Genomic DNA, 21,085 nt, shown 5'->3' with positions numbered 1-21,085 from the left:
AATCCATTCTCCAGTTGATGGACATCCACTCAGTTTTCCAATTTCTTGTGACTACAAAAAGGGCTGCCACAAACATTTTTGCACACATGGGTCCCTTTCCCTCTTTTAAGATTTCTTTGGGATATAATCCCAGTAGTAACATAGCTGGATCAAAGGGTATGCACAGTTTGATAACTTTTTGAGCATAGTTCCAAACTGCTCTCCAGAATGATTGGATCTGTTCAAAGTTCCACTAACAATGTATAAGTGTCCCAGTTTTCCCACATACCCTCCAATATTTGTCGTTATCTTTTCCTGTCATTTTAGCCAATCTGACAGGTATGTACTGGTATCTCAGAGTTGTCTAAATTTGCATTTCTCTGATCAATAGTAATTTGGAGCACCTTTTCATGTGACTACATATAGTTTTAATTTCTTCATATGAAAACTGTCTGTTCATATCCTTTGACCATTTATGAATGGGAGAATTTGTCACATAATTTTTTAAAGCTCAAGTTGTTACCTTTTATAGATTAGGTAGTTTTCCAACTCTTAAATTCTGTGTTTGTGCCATTTAGTAATTGTAAGAAACAACCAGCAGAATGATTTCAGAAAGGCTTGGAGAGAACCTATATGAACTGATGCTAAGTGAAATGAGCAGAACCAGGAGATCATTATACACAGCAACAACAAGACTATATGATAATCAATTCTGATGGACGTGGCTCTCTCCAACATTGAGATGATTCAAATCAGTTCCGCTTGTGCAGTGATGAAGAGAGCCATCTACACCCAGTTTAAGAACCATAGGACAGAGTATGGACCACTCATTTTCTGTTGTTATTTGCTTACATTTTGTTTTCTTTCTCAGTTTTTCATTTCCTTCCTTCTTGATCCAATTTTTCTTGTGCAGCAAGATAACTGTATAAATGTGTGTGTGTGTGTGTGTGTGTGTGTATATATATATATATATGATTTAACATGTATTTCAACATATTTAACATGTATTGGACTGCCTGCCAGATAGGGGAGGTGGCGGGGGGGAAGGAGGGGATAATTTGGAACAAAAGGTTTGGCAAGAGTCAATATTGGGAAAATTACCCCTGCATATGCTTTGTAAATAAAAAAAAGTTATGTGACAAGATGAATGAAGCCGAATTAGGATTGGCAATGCTTGGAAGATAGAAGTTTAGATAAACTATTCATAGGTATCCCAGGAGGTCCCATCTCTGTACCTGAAAGGTTTTCACACTTGGAGTGAACCCATCGATCACATTTCCCACACTGCATCATCTTGCTCTCATAGTCATCATCATCATAACATTTGTCACAAAGTGGGCAGAAGTTTCCTAAAAGCAAAACAACACTTTAAAATAAAGTCTCAAAATAAAATAAAGTTTATTTGGGAAGACAAAAACAAAGGCTGACCTTAAGTCACTATATTCTTACAGAATCACACAACTATCAATATGTTTTTATGTCAAGCATTTTTGAAAAGCTCCAATAAATAAGGTGAATTTCCATAACCACTATATTTATACCACTAATTTTTTGTCTCCATTAAAACTATTTACAAATGTACAGAGTAATTTAATGAGGTGGCTTAAAAAAGAGAGAAAATTAAATTAAATTAAAGTTTGGAGAAAAAGAGTAAGTATATCTCAACAATCCTAGATAAGATGTCCAGTCTTTCTGCCTCCTCTCCCTCCTCCCTTCCCCGCCCAAAAAAAAGGAAGAAAGGAAGGAAGGAGACGGGTTATAGGAGAATCTGCTCTTAGTTATTTTTATTCTTCCCTGTTTGCATTCTGATCAGCATTTTTGTTTAAAAAAAAATCTCTGCTTCAACACTTTAAATAAAATACTTTTAAAAACTATATTACTATTCAAATGCAAAGAAAAGATCAAATATTTGGAAAATGCTTCAAAATGATATATATCCTTGATAACATCTAACTACCTCTTGGACATTTAAAAAATTCTGCTAAAATGATGCTCATATCATCACTAAAGATACCTTGTAAACAATACTTAAACACAATTAATAAAACACAAACATTGTGAATTCTTCTTGTACCTTTAGCAAAGAGTTTGGCACAATCATGGCACAGTGAAAAATCATGAGACCACTGTGCATCCCACCCTTTGCCTGGAGTTGTAGATCCACAGCTCTTGCATCGAACACACTTGGTACAGATCTGGAAAAAAGATAATTGAAAACAAATTTGTGTCAATATCTTTTGTTTTATATCATTTATATTTCCCACCATCTCTCTCTCATCATCTCTTTCTTCCCAAATATCTCTAAGAAGTGGTCATTCAGCTATTACTTGAATTAGCAGCAATGGAAACTCCAAAGATTCAACAGTGATAGTTCTTTTTGGAATAGTACAATAAACTCACCCAAACTTTCTTTTTCTTGGTGGGTTTGGTTGGGTAGTTTGGTCCCAGGCACTCAGGGTGATAGCTGTTTCGGCACTTATTACACTCCAGCAGCTGCTGCAGAATTGGCAAATACAAGAACCATGGGATAGGATGAATATACGGTACTACTTTTTCCCCCATTTAGTGTTTTTCTTTAAGATAAAGGTGGCAGAATACCATAAATAAATTATACCCATATATTATCTATCCTCAGAGTAGAGATTTGCCTCTAGTTATAACCCATCAAAATTTAAGGATATTTCTTAAGTGTCATATCTAAGCCATCAATTTTCTCCTGGGAGGCAAAACTTAAGAATTTGCTTAAGGAAATAGGAATACTTAATCTGGAGAAGAAACAGCTATCAGTCAGAAAGGGAATAGACTTGTTCTTAGACATAAATAAAAGCAAAAAGTAGATGATGAAAAAAAAGAAACTTTATGCTTTGTGTCAGGAAAAATTTCCTAACAATTATCCAAAAATTGAATGGGTTGCTTCAAAAGTTAGAGGGTTCCCTAATGAAGCTCATTTCATCTACAAAATTCTATTACCAAACATTGGCTCCTGTTTCTGGGTTTTGCCTTCTAATCTGTTACACTGATCGGCTTTTTCATTTTTTTTTCAACCACTACCAAATAGTCTGATGATGCTTTCTAGTATACTGAGATCTGGCCCCACCCTTACTTCCTACTTTTTTTCCATTTCTATTCTAAAGATTATAGACGTTTTGATCCTCCAACTGAATTTAATTTTTTGTTCTGTAAAGTTAAGTCCCCAGTAATTTGAGAAGCAAAACACTAAAAATGTAAATTAATTTAGGCAACAGTACAATTTTTATTATGTTGGCCCAGCCCAATCAAGTACATGAATATATCTTCATTTTTATGTTTTCCTTTGTTTTATATCTAATAATTTTTAGTTTTACTTACATATATTTTTTGGAAATGTCTTGGTAGGCTAACTCCCAGATATTTTATCCATTTTGTAAAATTACTGGGAAAGCAATTTCTTTTATCATTACTTTTCTGTTTTAGTAAGTGCTGCAGTGAAATGCTAATGATTTCTGTGAGCTTATTTTGCATCCTATTTTATCATTAATCATCTTAATTAGTTCCCTTACCCATAATCTGGGATTTTAGGATAACCATCATATTGTTAAACAACACATACAATTTTGTTAATGCTTATATCTTCAAATTCTTTCTGTTTTTGCATTATTAGCTAGCATTTCTAGATCATGTCAAATTATATTGGAGAAGAGAAGAAATCCTTGTTTTATTTATTTATTATAATACATATTAATATGATATGTAAAATCATTATATTATTTATATTATTATCCTTATTTGTAACAGGAAAACTTATGATGTTGCAAATAATGTCAGTTCTTACTTTTTAGACACATGATTTTTATAATATTAAAAAAGGAACTTTTACCATGCTTATTCTTTTTGGAGGTTTTTTTTTTTTAACAGCATATGAGTCACACATTTTGCAAAAAAAAAAATATATCTATATCTCTATATATATCTCAATTTAACACACTGATACTAGATCCTCATTAGATATCATCCTATATTTTCTTCTTTTATATGACTAAATTCTTTGAGATGGCTACCTATCTAATCCTCTTTCTTCTTAACTCTTTGTAGTCTAGCTTCTGACTCATCTTTCAAAACTGCTCTCTTCAAAATTACTAACAATCTTTTAATTGTTAAATATGATGACATTTTCTCAATTTTCGCCCTTGCAGCTTCTGACACTGCTGACTACCTCTTTCTCCTTGGTATTCTCTTTTCTCTAGGTTTTTGTGACACTTCTCTTTCTTTGTTCTCCTTTTATGTGGCCTGATCCCTTCTCTGTCTCATATTGATCCGATCTTACATCATGCCTGCTAACTACAGAGATCCCCCCACATCTCTGTTCTGGGCTCTATTCTTCCTATTTACTATTTTAATTAGTGATATGATTAGATCATATCACTCAGATCTACCTGTCCAGCCCTAATCTCTCAAATTATCTACTGGTATAAGGCATGAGAAGAGTACTAAGGTGTAGTAATAAGGTTATGAGGAGTTTTGAAGATAAATTTGAAGATCTCATGGTTGATCCTGCAATTGACTGTATATGGGTGTTTGTGTGAGACATAATCAAACCTAAGCTTTAGCAATATCACTTTGACAGTTGAGTAGAGAATAGATTAAAGTAGGGAGAAATTTATGGTGACAGTCTTAAGTTTACCAATTTTGCTTCTTGCCGAGTTGAACTTGGAATTTCTATTCTATCCTAAGCATCCTCTTAATCTGTACCTTTTCATCTGCTTTCAATTATTTTGGGTATCAAATTAAGACAACTCTAAGATACCACTACACACTTGTCACATTGGCTAGAATGACAGGGAAAGATAATGCGGAATGTTGGAGGGGATGTGGGAAAACAGGGACACTGATACATTGTTGGTGGAATTGTGACTGTATCCAGCCATTCTGGAGAGCAGTTTGGAACTATGCTCAAAAAGTTATCAAATTGTGCATACCCTTTGATCCAGCAGTGTTACTACTGGGCTTATATCCCAAAGAGATTTTAAAGAAGGGAAAGGGACCTGTATGTGCAAGAATGTTTGTGGCAGCTCTTTTTGCAGTGGCCAGAAACTGGAAACTGAGTAGATGCCCATCAGTTGGAGAATGGCTGAATAAAATGTGGTATATGAATGTTATGGAATATTACTGTTCTTTAAGAAATGACCAACAGGATGATTTCAGAAAGGCCTAAAGAGACTTACATGAACTGATGCTGAGTGAATTGAGCAGGACCAGGAGATCATTATATATGTCAATAACAATACTATATGATGATCAATTTTGATGGACAGAACAATGAGATCAACCTCTTCAACAATGAGATGAACCAAATCAGTTCCAATAGGACAGTAATGAATTGAACCACCTACATCCAGCGAAAGGACTCTGGGAAATGAGTATGAACCACTACATAGAATTCCCAATCCCTCTATTTTTGTCCCCCTGCATTTTTGATTTCCTTCACAGGTTAATTGTACACTATTTCAAAGTCCAATTCTTTTTGCACAGCAAAATAACTGTATGGACATGTATACATATGTTGTATTTAACATAATTTCACATATTTAATATGTATTGGTCAACTTGCCATCTGGGGGAGGGGGGGAGGGGAAGGAGGGGAAAAATTGGAACACAAGGCTCCGCAATTATCAATGCTGAAAAATTACCCATGCATATATCTTGTAAATAAAAAGGTATAATAAAAAAAATTGTTCTGGGCATCTTCTGAAAAATGGTTTTCAAGACTGCTTTTTAATCATCTTTTCTGGAACTTACATTCCTTATTCTGTATTATCCTATCCTATCTTGTTCAATATTCTTGTTTTATAGAATTCTCACATATTTTTCCAATCTTATTTTTTGATTTTGTTTAATTTTCCTTTTATAGGTTTAATTCTAGTCTCTTTGTGAATCAATTATTTTAATCTTTGCTTTACATAACTTATTTTTCTTGTGAGACATTGATTTCTTCCTTAAGAATTCTAATTTGGCCTATATCTTTAATTTATTTAATTAATCCTTTTATTGTTCTTTCAAATATTGTAAAAGTTCTTAGAGATGCTCCATCCACCAATTTCTTGGGTCTCATATAATTTGCTGTGATCTTCCTTGAGTGTTTTTAAAATTCAATTACTTTTGTTGAAAAGTATGTACTCACTGTGTTCATTTGTAATGAATTTTTTTTCTTCATATTCTTTTTTTCTGACCATTTTTATATGTCTTTATTAGTCACTCTACTGATTTTCTATCCTGTTTTCTGAATCACAGATCTTACTTATCATAATTCTCTTTCTTTTTATATTAAAAAGCTCTAAATGAGGCCCAGTGCTCCTTTCCAAACTCTTGCTTATTTGTCCTCCGTTAGGCTAATAGGGACACTGATGAAAGGAGATGCTGAAAGCTGAATTTTCACTATAACTTGGCCTGCTATCTAATTTTTACTAGCTTCATTCCTTGGGTTCCTCTGTCCTGTCAACAACCGACTTTCTCTTGTCCCTTCCCTGTGTCTCAGGACTGGTTGGGTTCATGGAGCCCCAATTAACTGAGGGGTACAGAAAAAGCTCAATCAGGGTTATACACCTTGACTTTTTCTCTACAAGGGCTCCATTTTTTTTTTTTTAAACAGTGACAAAGTTATTACCGTTTTGCTCAGAAATCAAAACCTACCTAAGGGTTATTATATATCTGGGATATCACAGGGCTGCAACATGTCACTCTAAAAAGTGACGTATGAAATTATAGATATCATAAAAGTAGGGAGGAAGGACCAACCTGAGCCAGAATTACAATGGGTTATATAAGGAGAGCATTCAGGAACAGGAGTGCTTAATAGTGCTAATAATAAGGTTTTTTTCCTCACAAAAAATTATTTTATTGAACCTTCTTGCATCTTTTTTCTTTCTGAAATTGATTTGAAATAGTAAGGGAAAAGCTGAACCCTAGTTGTCTCTTACTGTATCATCTTCCTAGAATTCTATTTAACTTTTTCTTTCGTTAATAACTAATAAATTGTCTTTTGGGGAAGATGGGGCAGTGTATAGTTAAGTTGTTTGTGAGTAAATAAATAAGTTCTTAGGCACTGCCCATATAACCTTAAGGAAGTCACTTAACCCCCTTGGGCCTGCTTCCTCATCTGTAAAATGAAAAGTTAGACAAGATGGCCTCTAAGGTCCCTTATATTTTACTATCTATTCGGGATTACCATCAATTCTTTGTCCTCTTTCCTTCCGGAAAAAGAGCTGTATCTTTTTTCTTCCCTAAAAGCTAATATTTACCCTTGATCATTTTTTCTCTCTCTTTTTTTATTGTTTTTTTTCTGGTTATACATGTAATATTAATTTTTTATATACACATTTCTTTATGAATCATGTTAGGAGAGAAAAATCAGAATAACAGAGAAAAACCAAGAGAGAAAGAAAAAAAAAAAGAAATGAACATAGCATGTGTTGATGTACATTTAATCTTCATAGTTCTTTTTCTGGATGCAGATGAAATTTTCTATCCAAAGTTTATTGTGATTGCCTTGTATAACTGAACCCTGAGAAGAACCATAGTTGATCATGGCATAATGTTGCTGTTACTGCATTCAATGTATTCCTGGTTCTGCTTGTTTTGCTCAGCATCAGTCTGTGTAAATCTTTCTAATATCAGCTTGTTCACCATCATTTTTATAGAACAACAATAATGCATTACTTTCATATACCATAACCAATTGATGGGCATCTACTCATTTTCTAACTCTTTGTTACCACAAAACAAGCTGCTACAAACATTTTTGTACATGTGGGTTTTTTTTCCCTCCTTTATGATTTTCTTGGGATATAAACCCAGTAGTGGCACTGCTGGGTCAAAGGGTATGCACAGTTTTATAGCTCTTTGGGCACAGTTCCAGATTGCTCTTCACAATGGTTGGATCATTTCACAATTCCACCAACAATGGATTAGTATCCCAGTTTTCCCACACCTCCTCCAAAATTCATCATCTTTTCTTGTCATTTTAGCCAATCTGAGAGGTGTGAGATGGCACCTCAGAATTGTTTCTTTAAACAATAGTGATTTAGAACATTTTTTCATATGACTAAAAATGGCTTTAATTTCATCATCTGAAAATTGTTCATATCCTCTGACCATTTATCAATTGGGGAATGACTTGTATTCTTATAAATTTGACACAATTCTTTAGAAATTTTAACAGAAATACTGGCTGTAAAAATTTTCCCCTAGCTTTGTACTTTCCTTTTAATCTTGTTTGTATTGGTTTTGTTTGTGCAAAAACTTTTTAATTGAATGTAACCAAAATTGTCCATTTTGCATTTCATAATGTTCTCTATTTTTCATATTCTCTCTTGACTGATTTAGAATGTTGCTCTAGCAGTCATCCTTATTCCCCTCAAACATCTTTAATCTCTTCTTGCCCCTCTGTCTTTAAATATGCTCAGTTCTTCCCAATATGGAAAAAAGCTTTCCCTTGGCCGTTCTACTTCTAGCCCACCAAGGTCTGTCCTGATCTTTCTTTGCCTCTTTATAGCTAAACTTCTTGGAAAAGTTGTCTATAATTGGTACCTCCATTTTACAATTCAACACTATGCATTGGATTTGTGACCTCATTCTTAATGAAATTATTCAATCAGAAGTCATCTATCATTGACTCCGATTGATAAACCCAATGGCCTTAAAAAAAAAAAAAATCCTTATCTTTTTTCATCTCTCTTAAGTTTTGAAAATTGTTGATTGCCTTCCTACTAAATGGATACTCTATTTCCTTTCATCAACATTATGCTCTTCTGATTCTTTTCCTCCCTTAGTAACTGCTATTCCATCTTCTTTCCTGGTTCTTCATCCCATTCTTAAGTCTTAATAGTTGAAGTGTTCTTCTATTCCATCTCTAGATAGAAGATTTCTAATTCTGTGGCTCTAGTTCTAATCTCTCTACTTCCAAATATCTTTAGGAAACTTCAATTTGGATATGGATATCCTATTTCTGACTCATATTCAAGCCATTCAAAACTAAGCTCATTATTTTTCCCATTGTAACTACTCTTACCCTTTTGACTTCACAGTTTCTATTCTGTCTGTGACAACATTTACCAAGTCTTTCAATCAAGTATATAACTTTAGGATTAATCAGACTATCCTCTGTCTCATCTTTCATGTCTAATCAGTTATACCATATAATTAATTGATCTATCAATCAACAAATATTTATTAAGTACCATGTGCTGCACCTGTCAGATTGGCTAAGATGACAGGAAAAAATAATGATGATTGTTGGAGGGGATGTGGGAAAACTGGGACATTGATTCATTGTTGGTGGAGTTGTGAACGAATCCAACCATTTTGGAGAGTAGTTTGGAACTATGCTCAAAAAGTTATCAAACTGTGCATACCCTTTGATCCAGCAGTGTTACTACTGGGATTATATCCCAAAGAGATTATAAAGAAGGGAAAGGGACCTGTATGTGCACGAATGTTTGTGGCAGCCCTTTTTGTAGTGGCTAGAAACTGGAAACTGAATGGATGTCCATCAGTTGGAGAATGGCTGAATAAATTGTGGTATATGAAAATTATGGAATATTACTGTTCTGTAAGAAATGACCAACAGGATGATTTCAGAAAGGCCTGGAGAGACTTACACGAACTGATGCTGAGTGAAATGAGCAGGACCAGGAGATCATTATATACTTCAACAACAATACTAGATGATGACCAGTTCTGATGGATCAGGCCATCCTCAGCAACAAGATCAACCAAATCATTTCTAATGGAGCAGTAATGAACTGAACCAGCTATACCCAGAAAAAGAACTCTGGGAGATGACTAAAAACCATTACATTGAATTCCCAATCCCTATATTTATGCACACCTGCATTTTTGATTTCCTTCACAAGCTAATTGTACAATAATTCAGAGTCTGATTCTTTTTGTACAGCAAAATAATGTTTTGGTCATGTATACTTATTATGTATCTAAGTTATATTTTAATATATTTAACATCTACTGGTCATCCTGCCATTTAGGGGAGGGGGTGGGGGGGTAAGAGGTGAAAAATTGGAACAAGAGGTTTGGCAATTGTTAATGCTGTAAAGTTACCCATGTATATATCCTGTAAATAAAAGGCTATTAAATTAAAAAAAAAAAATAAGTACCATGTGCTGGGCACAATAGATACAAAAAGAATTTTTAAAAAGAATCCCTGCTTTCAAGCAAATGCTATCAACTTCACCTCAGCAACATCTCTCACATCTTTCCTATCCTCAATTTTCATTCTAACATAGGACATCATTACTATATGTTTCAATCATAATAATCTAACAAATTTTCTCCAACTTTTCCCATGCCCCTTCTCCAATTCAATCTTCACACTAGAGTTATAAATTGTCTTTCTCATATAAATATTTTGTTATGACACTCTTTTGCTCAAAACTTCTCAATGGCTCTCAAATTCTGTACTGAAATAAGTCTTTAAATATAGACTTGGTGAGGGTGACTACTTAGGGACACTGGACAAAAATCTGATGCTCAGATAAATTTGGATTACATGTACTCTGAAATCGCTTCCTGCTATGAGATTGTCACTGTCAAATTCAAACTTCTTATCCTGGTTTTCAAAGTCCTCAATAATGTAGTAATACTGTATTTCTCCAACCTTATCTGATACTGTTATTTTTCATATACTCTATATTTCAGAGAAAATGAACTAAGTAAATTTAGGAACTTGTAATGTCATTTACTTCTTTATATTCTTAAATAATTCTAAATAGTGCTTTGAATATAATAACTATAATATAGCTGATAATAATTTGGTTATTACTTGGCAAGATATAAATAATTACAAAGGGAAAGCTCTTTTAAATGATATTAATTAGAAATCGATCAATAAGAATTTAAGTGCCTATAATGTGTCATACATCCTGTAAAAGAAAAAAAAAGGCTCCTCCAACAAATATTATTTCCTTTTTTTAAAAACCAGTGAGCGCCTAGAAATGGACACAATTTGACTTGGCTACCATAATATTTGGAATAAAATCAGAAAAAGGCAGAAATCCCAAGGAATTTAATCTCAAACCTGTTTCCCTGAGGTAATACAATTAGATATTTTATATGAGGAGAACTATAGCCTGTAAAACCCAAGCCAAGAACTATCATTCACCCAGTAGCAGCTACTTAAATTGTTCCCCAAATTAAAATGCAAAGGAGAGCACTAGTCAATCCATCTGAACATCAAAAAGAGATTAAACTAAAAAATTTAAAAAAATTTTTTTAAAAAGATTAAAGTAACAAAGAATACTCAGGATGAAGCAAAACAAATATTAAGCTAAAAGTTAGGAAGATATGAATACTAGTCTTGACTACTAAATACGTGTATGGCCTTAGCTAAATAAAATTTTTAAAAAGACAATTTTTAAGTTTTCTGAGAGTTAACGTTCTATGAAAGAAAAGGGTCATTAGGAAAATCAAAATCCTAATAAAAAATACTGAGCAAATTTCATGAATATCCATGCAAGGGAAATATACACAGAAGGCTGTATTCTAAGTAGTTATTTGTTCTTAATACCTTTGTAGCCTGGTGTTGTCTTCCACACACATGACAGAACTTGCAGCGACGACAACACCAATTTTCCAGCTGATCCTCTAGAGGGCGCTCATTCTCCTCCAAACAGAATTTGTGGAAGGGCTCACAACAGACTTGGCAATACACAAACTAGGAGAGAGATAAGAAGATATTAGCTATTGTCTAAAAATATATCAACCCTCCTTTTTTAATCTCTAGTTTTATAACAAGTAGAATTTAGTGAAGCTAATATGTGAACAAAGCCCTAGAGACTTTGATACCCTTTTGTTTTCTAATTTCAGTGATAAGTTGTATCATATAGCATAAGAAGGTTAAACGTTATTTTGAAGATAGTAAGGAAGCCCCAGTTAGACTTCAAAGGAGAGGCAACTAAGAATTTCTTCTGATTAAGAATTCAGCGAGTTTTTCTTTAGTTTTATGGGAGCATGACTAAGATTATATAAGCATCAAGTTCTAAGAAAAATTCTGTGCTGTACTAAGATCTGAAGAGAGGATAATATTACTATTATAAAATTAATTCATTCTTTTGGGTCATGTGTTCACATATAAAAGCCATTTAGACTTTTAACTAGCAATGGACACATTTATAGCTATCAATGGCAAATCTTTCACCTATCAGATAACTTATCCCCATACACTAGATTTACTTGGATGCCTAAAAGTCAGAAAAGTTATTCCTCCAGTCTAACTCTAGTAAAGCTAAAAATTTTTTTAAAAATTTATTTAGAGAAATAAAGTCTGCTCATAAACTTTTTAGCCTCAGTATAGCCTGGATTTCTAAGAGTTTATTTCTCTATTTTCTGGAAAGTTCCAACATTCTCCTCCAAGCTGTTTAAAGCTGAACATAGAACCTACCACATCCTAACAAAGCAGCAAATAATTTGTTAAAACAGAACTTTTATAATGCCATACTTCTTTCAACTCTTAGAATCTTTTTTCCTTCAAAACTGAGATCACACTAAACCTATCCCAATACCCCCAGCTGCTACTACTATTTCCCCTTTAGAATCACTTTGTTTTTACTTTATAAAAACAGAATTAAGACATAATGCCATTTCCAACAGAATGCAAATTCCTTGCACTAAAGGCAAGGATTATTTCACTTCTTCCCCCCACCTTCGCAATTGGGATTAAGTGACTTGCCTAGGGTCACACAGCTAGGAAGTATTTAGTGTCTAAGACCACATTTGAACTCAGGTCCTTCTGACTTCAGAGCTCGTGCTCTATCCACTGTGTCACCTAGCTGCCCCATACTTTCCTTTTTCATCCCTAGAATAATGACTTCCATACATAATAAGTACTTACTTAGTACTTGTTGGCTGACTGAGGATACATTACCTCCACGTGTCCACTGCTGGCACAGAGAAAGCAAACCACTCTGGGAGTTATAGGAACTGATGTCAGGATGCCTAGACCACCCATCTCCCATACATTTTCTACTTCACAGTCTTCCTGCAAAGAAAAAAAATTGAACTTATAAATCTTCCAAGAATATGGTTTGGGAATGAAAGCAAATAGTGTAATCATAGAACCACTACAATACCAATAGTTAAAAATTCCACACTTTAGTTAAAAAAAAAAAAGCTAATTGTTTAATATCAGGCACAAACCATTTAAAGCCTTACACCTTTCAGTTTACACTAAATATGTATTATCAATGTAACAGGAATTAAATTTCTTATACATCTCTACTGACTCAAAAATTCTTTCATGGCTTGGTAATTTCTCTTTAATAGAACTTTCCCCCCAGAAATTGTCTTTTTCTAGCCATTTGTTATTAAAGATGGGTCAAAAAGAGTTCCTCTTATGAGGCTAGATTATTCAACTAGTGCAAGACTATTATACACAGAAGAGATAAAAACTGGAAAGAGTTCCCATTTATCTCAAACATTTTACATTCTTGTTCCTTCAATTAGAGCAAGATTTATTGACACCCTCCCCTGTCTTTTTAAATAATAGCCTTTTATTTTCAAAATACATGCAAAGATAGTTTTCAACATTCACCCTTGCAAAACCTTAAATTACAATTTTTTTCCTTCCCTTCTTCCCACTCCCTCCCTTAGACAGCAAGTAATCCAATATATGTTAAACATACTATTCTTCTACACATATTTCCTTATCTTGCTTGATATCTAAGAGAGGGGGTGAGGGGAAGGAGAAGAAAATCTGAAATACAAGATTATGCAATGTTGAAAAATTATCCGTGCATATGTTTTAAAAATAAAAAGCTTTAAAAATTAAAACAAATAGGCGGCCCTCTTTGTAGTGGCCAGAAACTGGAAATTGAATGGATGCCCATCAATTGGAGAATGGCTGAATAAATTGTAGTGTATGAATATTATGGAATATTATTGTTTGGTAAGAAATTACCAACAGGATGATTTCAGAAAGGCCTGGAGAGACTTACACGAACTGATGCTGAGTGAAATGAGCAGGACCAGGAGATCATTATATACTTCAACAACAATACTATATGATGATCAATTCTGATGGACCTGGCCACCTTCACCAATGAGATGAACCAAATCAGTTCCAATGGAACAGTAATGAACTGAACCAGCTATGCCCAGCGAAAGAACTCTGGGAGATGACTAAGAACCATTACATTGAATTCCCAATCCCTATATTTTTGCCCACCTGCATTTTTGATTTCCTTCACAGGCTAATTGTACAATATTTCAGAGTTTGATTCTTTTTGTACAGCAAAATAATGGTTTGGACATGTATATTTGTTTTGTATTTAATTTATACTTTAACATATTTAGCATGTATTGGTCATCCTGTCATCTAGGGAGGAGGTGGGGGAAAGGAGGGGAAAAATTGGAACAAAAGGTTTGGCAATTGTCAATCCTGTAAAATTACCCATGCATACAACTTGTAAATAAAAAGCTATTAAAAATTTAAAAAAAATTAAAACAAACAAAAAAACACACTTCCTTATCATGTGAGCAAAGTTACTTAATCTCTTTTTGTGTTGCATATTCCCATAGCATTCTATCACTTTGCATAAAATAGAATACATAGGGTTAAAAATGAAATAAATTATTTTAAAATAGTTATCAATTTTTTTTTAAAAATTCATGAATGTAGGCTAAAAACCTTGGAGTTCCTTGAAGAAATACAGTTCTAATGTTTACTTACATCCCCTTATGTCCAAACTAAATCACAAACTTCTTTACCTTAAAGTCTACTCTGATCCTGTGGACTCCATCTGCCGGCAACTTTTGCTTGGAACTATTTCCATTGGAAAGAGTGTTGAGTATATTCAGAGTGCCATTTTCTTGCTTACTGACTGGAGGTGGTTTTTCCTAAAGAGTCAAGAAGTAGAAACAAAAGCAAACCACAATCTCCTTGCCTACCTATTCAGTACTGCAGAGGATAAAAACGTTAAGCAAATCTCTTTTGGAACCAATTGGAAAATTCCCAAATGAGAATTTTGAAGGAAAGGGTAAGGGATTTTCATAGATACCCCTGACACCCCCTTTAAAGGTATTCTTTCTCTGAATCCATAAATTATCAAAGGAAAAGGGAAATGAGGGTAGATATGGAAAAGTAAGTATTATAGACAGAAACTATTAAAATACTAATTGGGCAGGAAGTAAGATAGCACAATTAAGCTAAACAGATTGTAACATAACAGATTTCTTAAGTGGTAACAGCAAGGATCCCAAGAGGGATAACCAAGAGAAGATTGAAAAATAGTGAAATGATCTGAATCCTTGATCTAGACTTCTTTCCATGATCTTTTAAGAGCCTTGGACCCAGAGAAGAAAAAAATGAAGAATCATTTCTGAACTATTTATAAAGAGCCATAAAATAGGATTACTTTTTTAAAAAGTAGTCTAAAAATGACTGGACTGTAGAAATATAAATATAACACCTCACCTTTTCTTTTGGTTTCTGTTTCACAGGAATACTTGGGCGAGGAGTTACTTTTTTCGGCTTGCTCTGCTCTGGTACTAAGAAATTAAGAATAAATTTTATGTCAGGTATGGCCAATCTTATAATTATTTCTAGATAACAATGACTACCCTAAATATGACTGTTTAACTTAGGAATTTTTTTTAATCAAAAAATGTTTTAATCCTGTTAGAATTTGAATAGGAAATTCAAGATAAATTCTCCAAATTTTCTTCCTTTCCTTCTAAATTGTAACCATCCCAATTCAGGCTATTTTTTTTTTTTTTTTCTATCTATACTATTAGAATAGCCAGGTTCTAACTGGTTTTCCCATTCTAACAACTAATTTTCCTACTAAGGAACTTTCCTAATTCAATGCTGAGGGCTAAATTCTAGTCATTCAAAAATCTTCAGTGGTTCCCCATTGTCTAAATAGCTATTCAAGTACTCTACTGTCTCAGGCCCAACATAATTTTCTATTATGCATTAAAACCAAATCAAACTTGTTCTCTCTTCTCCACTCTAATTTTACCCCTTTCCTGTAGTTTTTCTCATGCATTCTTTTGTGACTAGGATAGAATCCCTTTTTATCCTACAGTGAAATTCCTTTCTTCCTTCAAAGCCCAATTTAAATGCCACTTTATCCTTACCCCTACCCCTATCCCAAGTTGCAAGTGATCTCTTCCCTCCTCAAATTTCTCATAATAACTTTGTCTGGATCTTTCCTTTGCACTTACCACATTTTCTCCTGTACCACAGTTATCTGTGTATCTGTGGTACATGTCTTATCCCCATTAGATTGTAAGCTCCTTGAGACCATGGTCTGTGTCGTATATATCTTTGAATCCCCAGCATCTAGCAAAATGCCTTATGAGTAGCTGATTTTTCTGAACCCAGGACTTAAAATTATATAGCAATTTACATAGGGCACATATTTTTAGGCTTTTAGTTGGTCTAATAACACCTTAGAAGAATACTGATGTCTTTAAATAAGCAGAGTTTTAGCTGGTATTTTTGGCTTGGGATTAGCAATTCCTTCTATCTTCATTTATTCACCTGATTCTGGAGGTGGTGGAGGTGGTGGAGGAGGTGGAGGAGGTGGTGGGGGTGGGGGTGGTGGCTGCTGCTTTTTCTTGGGCTCACTAAGAGTGGTCTTAGGAGCTTCCTTTTTTAGTGGTGCTGTGCTAGGTGGCTGTGGAGGAATGACCTGCGCTGGCTGGGAGACCTGTTTGCCAGTCTTCCTAGCAGAAGTGCTGGATTGCTTAGAATCAGTCCCTGCAGTAGACACATTTCCATCCTCACTCTTTTCTTCCACAGGCTTTCGGGGGGGAGGTTCACTGCTTTTCTTTGGGGCATGGTCCTCTCTTGCTGGTGGAGTTGTTTTCTGACTAGAGTCCACAAGATTTTTTGTAATATTGCTCTCTTTCTTTTCACTGGTCTTGGACTTCTTCTCTTTCTTTTTCACAGCTAGTAGAGGGAATAAGATCACATGTAAATAATACACAGTACTTTTATTTAAAAAAGAAACTTAGAAATGTCATGCAGTCTTACACACTGCTTCTCTCAGCCCAAACTTGTTCTAAATGGTACAAGTGGAACTGGATGTGATTTGTCTTTACAGGGGAAAGGAATGGTCTAACTATGAGATGTGCACATAAATGTGTAACATTCTTTTAGCAGGAGATGGTTTAAGAGTCTCTTGTTAACAGTTCTACCTTTCGCTTGCTTCTGCAGATAGGCTTTGGAAGGCATCCATTGCAGGTTCTGGCATTTCCTCATCCTAGAGTAACAAGAGATGGACCAGAAGACAAGTTACTTGGAGAAAACAAACAAGCAGATAGTTGGAAGACTAATCAAAATAGTCCCACTAATTTGCCCTCAAGAATATTTGAGCCAAAGAACTCAAGTCTTCCTCAAGATCACCAAGAACAAATCTTGCTATTAAGGCTGAAGAAAGGAACTACTTGAATTCAAAAGGACAAGATCACAGCTTAATTCAATCTTGGCTCTCAAGGATACTTGTTTCATACAATTGACCTAGCTAGAACTAAGTGAACAATGCTGGCAATAAAATTCAGCATTATTCCTTTTTGAAAAAGTTAATTTTTGGTCACATTCTGAAGAACAAATAAACTGGGAATTATAAAACAGATGCTTTAGCTGTCATCCTAGTATATTTCCTGACTTTTCACTACATGGCCCGGATCTTTCCCTCTACAATCTAGCTTTATAGACCTGACTAACATAATCTTATACTTTCCCCATCTCTGTGCCTCCCTTATCTCTATATCTTAGAATCCCAGGCTCCTTTTAAGGTTCAACTCAATTACCACTTTATTTAAGAGACTTTTCCCAAGCCCCAACAATGTAAAACCTTCTTCTCCAAGGTTACTTTCTAATTACCTTTGCGTGTGTATTTTGGTATTTACCAAATGATTTATATGTTGATTCCCCCAATAGAACATAAGTTCCTTGAAACAGGAACTGTTTTTGTTTATCTTTTTTTTATTTCCAGTGCTTAGCACAGTGCTTGGCATAAATACTTAATACTTGTAGGCAGATTTGCGCTTTGGACTGTTAATATTGAATCCATCTCATTTCCTCTCCGTTTGTACAATTCTGTCATTTAATTATTTGCCAAGCTGTGGCTTGCTTGTCACTTTGTTTTGACTAGAGGGTTTAAAGATTTAATCCTTGCATAAAATCAGATAAAGCTGGGGCTATTTACAGATATTTTTTCCCACAGAATGGTCTTCTGAAGATGTGGACAATATATTAGTTCTTGTAATGTAAATAGTTTTTATGTTACCAGGATTTTTATGCCATTTCTCCCCATTTTCAGATATTACTCAAGTTGGCAATATCAGTTCCAGAAAATGACTTAAAGGAAGGTCAAAGTTATGGTAATGGAAATTTCTAATTTTTAACTTATATTAAAAAATTTCTCCATGCAAGTCCTATTTCCATGAATCATTAAAGGCTATACAAATGGATGGCAATCTCTGGCAGATCTTACAAAAGGAAAAAGATTTTGATTATGGGGATATTAAGAGATTGCTATGCGTACAAGAAGATCAACCAAAGTTGTGAGAGGTTAATTACAATGATGGTGATATGTTTTTCAGTCACAGAAACACTGGAATACTACCTATTAAGATATAAAGAAACTGCAATCTGAATTTGGGAAGGGAATACTCACACTATATAAAGATTATTATTATGTACTGAAACATAACATGAAAATAACCCATAAAAAAGGGATGAGATAGGAGATGGTGAGAAGTGGAGAAAAATTTTTTTATAGAAAACACTCCAATTTCCTGGATATAGACTACAATGCAACTAATAAGAAAAATCAAAACATTTTCAAGTGATTAAATAAACCTTCAGTTTTAACTGATTTAATAATAAGGCCACTTTGATCTATATGTTGGATCTGTTTTTGTGTAACTACTATCCTATCCACTTTATATCTTGGACACTTCTTAGAGTAAAGATTCTAAGACAATTAACACCTTTAATTCTGTGTCCTAAGATCCAAATCTTCAATCACTCTCCAACTCAAACCTTTTGGCTCTGCCTGACAAAAATAAGACATACTCCTCTTCATTCAAAATCAGAACCAAAGACAAAGAAATGCTTTTAACATTACAGAGATTAAATCCTTGTAATAAAATACCCACTCACTTGCAGCACTGTTTCTTTATGTTGCGGCCACCAAATTTGGGCTTATCTAGGCAATTAGTACAGACACCACAGTCCTCAGGCACCTGACAGCCTGGACACTGCCCACATCTCCTTGACCGTCGTCCTTTCTTCACTGGAGGTTCTTGAGGTGCCTTGTTTCTTGTGACAGGCTTAATTGGCTTGATGGGTGGAGCAAGAGGTTCAGCATCTTCTGAGCCGGCGATTGATGACTTGTCTGCCAAAGAAAGTATATTAGATCTTACCAATTATTTTATACCTTGTTTCTAGGGATTGGGAAGAAATTTTTTATATTCCTTAAAAATTCATACTAGTAGGAAATAGCTATTTTTTTTATCATGGTTCAGAAAAACAATTATTTTCTAGTGAAAAACATTTAAATGGACAATAAATGAAATCACTATTTGAACTTTTAAAAATTTTAAGTTACAATTTTTAAAAAAATTTTTGAAAGCAAGAACCATAATAATATATGGATAAGCTACATTCTGGCAAAAGTAAAGAATCACTAAAGGAAAGATTATTTTAATCCAGGGATTCTTAATAATTTTTGCGTGTTATGAACCTCTTCGACAGTATGGCAAAAGCTATGTAGCCTTCTCAGAATGATGTTTTTAAATGCATAAGATGAAATATATAAGACTACAAAGAAACCAATTACATTAAAATAGTTATGCTACACACATACCCACATACCAACCCAAAGTTATTAAGAATACCTGCTTTAAACTATAAAAATAAGATCAGTTTTTAAGAAATTTAATGTAATGACACAAAGGACATATTTTCTTACTTATCCCCAAGATTATATTTGACAATCATATTTAAGTATCTGCTCACAGGTCCAAAAATTGATATTCCCATATTCTTACCGTCATTTCCCATGGAAGACAAAATCTTTTCTCGTTCTTCCCATGGTAAGGCACTCAGGGTGGGCATGTCATCAGGAAATACTGCTCGCTTTCGGCCAAGGGCAACAGCAGCCCTTCTACAAACATGTTTTATCCTGGGTCCTCGAACAGATGTCTCTGATGAATCACTTTCTTGACCCTAGATAAAAGATAAACAAGAAAAAGTAAATACCTATAACTTTTGAGTAGCATACTGACAATATATATTCTGAAAATAAATAAATAAAATGTAAAATCAAAATATGACTGACAAACTTCTTGACCTAGGATTAAAACAGACTTCAAAAGCTGATGCCATTGTTCTTAATGGACTATTTGTTTTAAAAGCCAGAAAACCAGGACAAAACAAATAACCTCAGTGGCCTCTAATTTCACCACAGAAATCCATTAAATTAAGTTTTCTCCACTATACCATTTCCTTGGATTAAAAATAAACAAACCCCAAGGTTTCATGACAATATTACCTAACATGCCTAAAGTTTGTTAGATTTCTAGGATCAACATTCAGGTATAAAGGCATACAAAAGGACATATAGATTAAGACTGAAATTGGAATTCTTCTGAATTTAAGGAGAAGTCAAAATTACTCATTAAATATAGATCTGGGTAAACTATTAAAGAGCAGCTGGTATGGTGTCAGAAGTAAGCCACAATTTCATTGGCAGAATCCCTAAATGCAAAATGATTCAAGGTCAGGCACAACTTGTTATTCTTAGTCAAAGACATTATCAGTCATTCTGTTACATTATTATTATTATTTGCTGAGGCAATTGAGGTTAAGTGACTTGCCCAGGGTCACACAGCTATGAAGTGTTAAGTGTCTGAGGCCAGATTTGAACTCAGGTCCTAAATTCAGAACTGGTGCTCAATCCATTGCACCACCTAGCTGCTCCATTCTGTTACATTTTTAAAAAAATGTCTATTCCATCTTGAACTAACTTCTATAGCTCCCCCCCCCCCCAACTTCTGCTCAAGGGTTTCTTATTAAATATTTCAGCCATCTGTTATCTGTTGCTAT

General features: G+C 34.2%; 1 protein-coding gene across 1 annotated transcript in view; it reads right to left on the bottom strand.

Annotated features, from left to right (window-relative positions):
- KMT2A (lysine methyltransferase 2A) overlaps window positions 1–21,085 on the bottom strand; it is an 85,588-nt gene that overhangs the window by 26,924 nt on the left and 37,579 nt on the right. Inside the window, exons 5-15 of the mRNA XM_031960075.1 lie at window positions 20,029–20,206; window positions 19,139–19,373; window positions 17,167–17,231; window positions 16,508–16,918; window positions 15,437–15,510; window positions 14,731–14,859; window positions 12,890–13,003; window positions 11,534–11,680; window positions 2,380–2,475; window positions 2,054–2,174; window positions 1,215–1,328 (exon numbers count right to left, since the gene is read on the bottom strand). Coding sequence (XP_031815935.1) covers window positions 1,215–1,328; window positions 2,054–2,174; window positions 2,380–2,475; window positions 11,534–11,680; window positions 12,890–13,003; window positions 14,731–14,859; window positions 15,437–15,510; window positions 16,508–16,918; window positions 17,167–17,231; window positions 19,139–19,373; window positions 20,029–20,206 — 1,684 coding nt within the window. The remainder of the gene's footprint in view (window positions 1–1,214; window positions 1,329–2,053; window positions 2,175–2,379; window positions 2,476–11,533; window positions 11,681–12,889; window positions 13,004–14,730; window positions 14,860–15,436; window positions 15,511–16,507; window positions 16,919–17,166; window positions 17,232–19,138; window positions 19,374–20,028; window positions 20,207–21,085) is intronic.

Source organism: Sarcophilus harrisii, chromosome 3 (assembly GCF_902635505.1).
Source record: "Sarcophilus harrisii chromosome 3, mSarHar1.11, whole genome shotgun sequence".
Lineage (NCBI taxonomy): Eukaryota > Metazoa > Chordata > Mammalia > Dasyuromorphia > Dasyuridae > Sarcophilus > Sarcophilus harrisii.
This window is presented reverse-complemented; position numbering and strand designations above follow the sequence as displayed.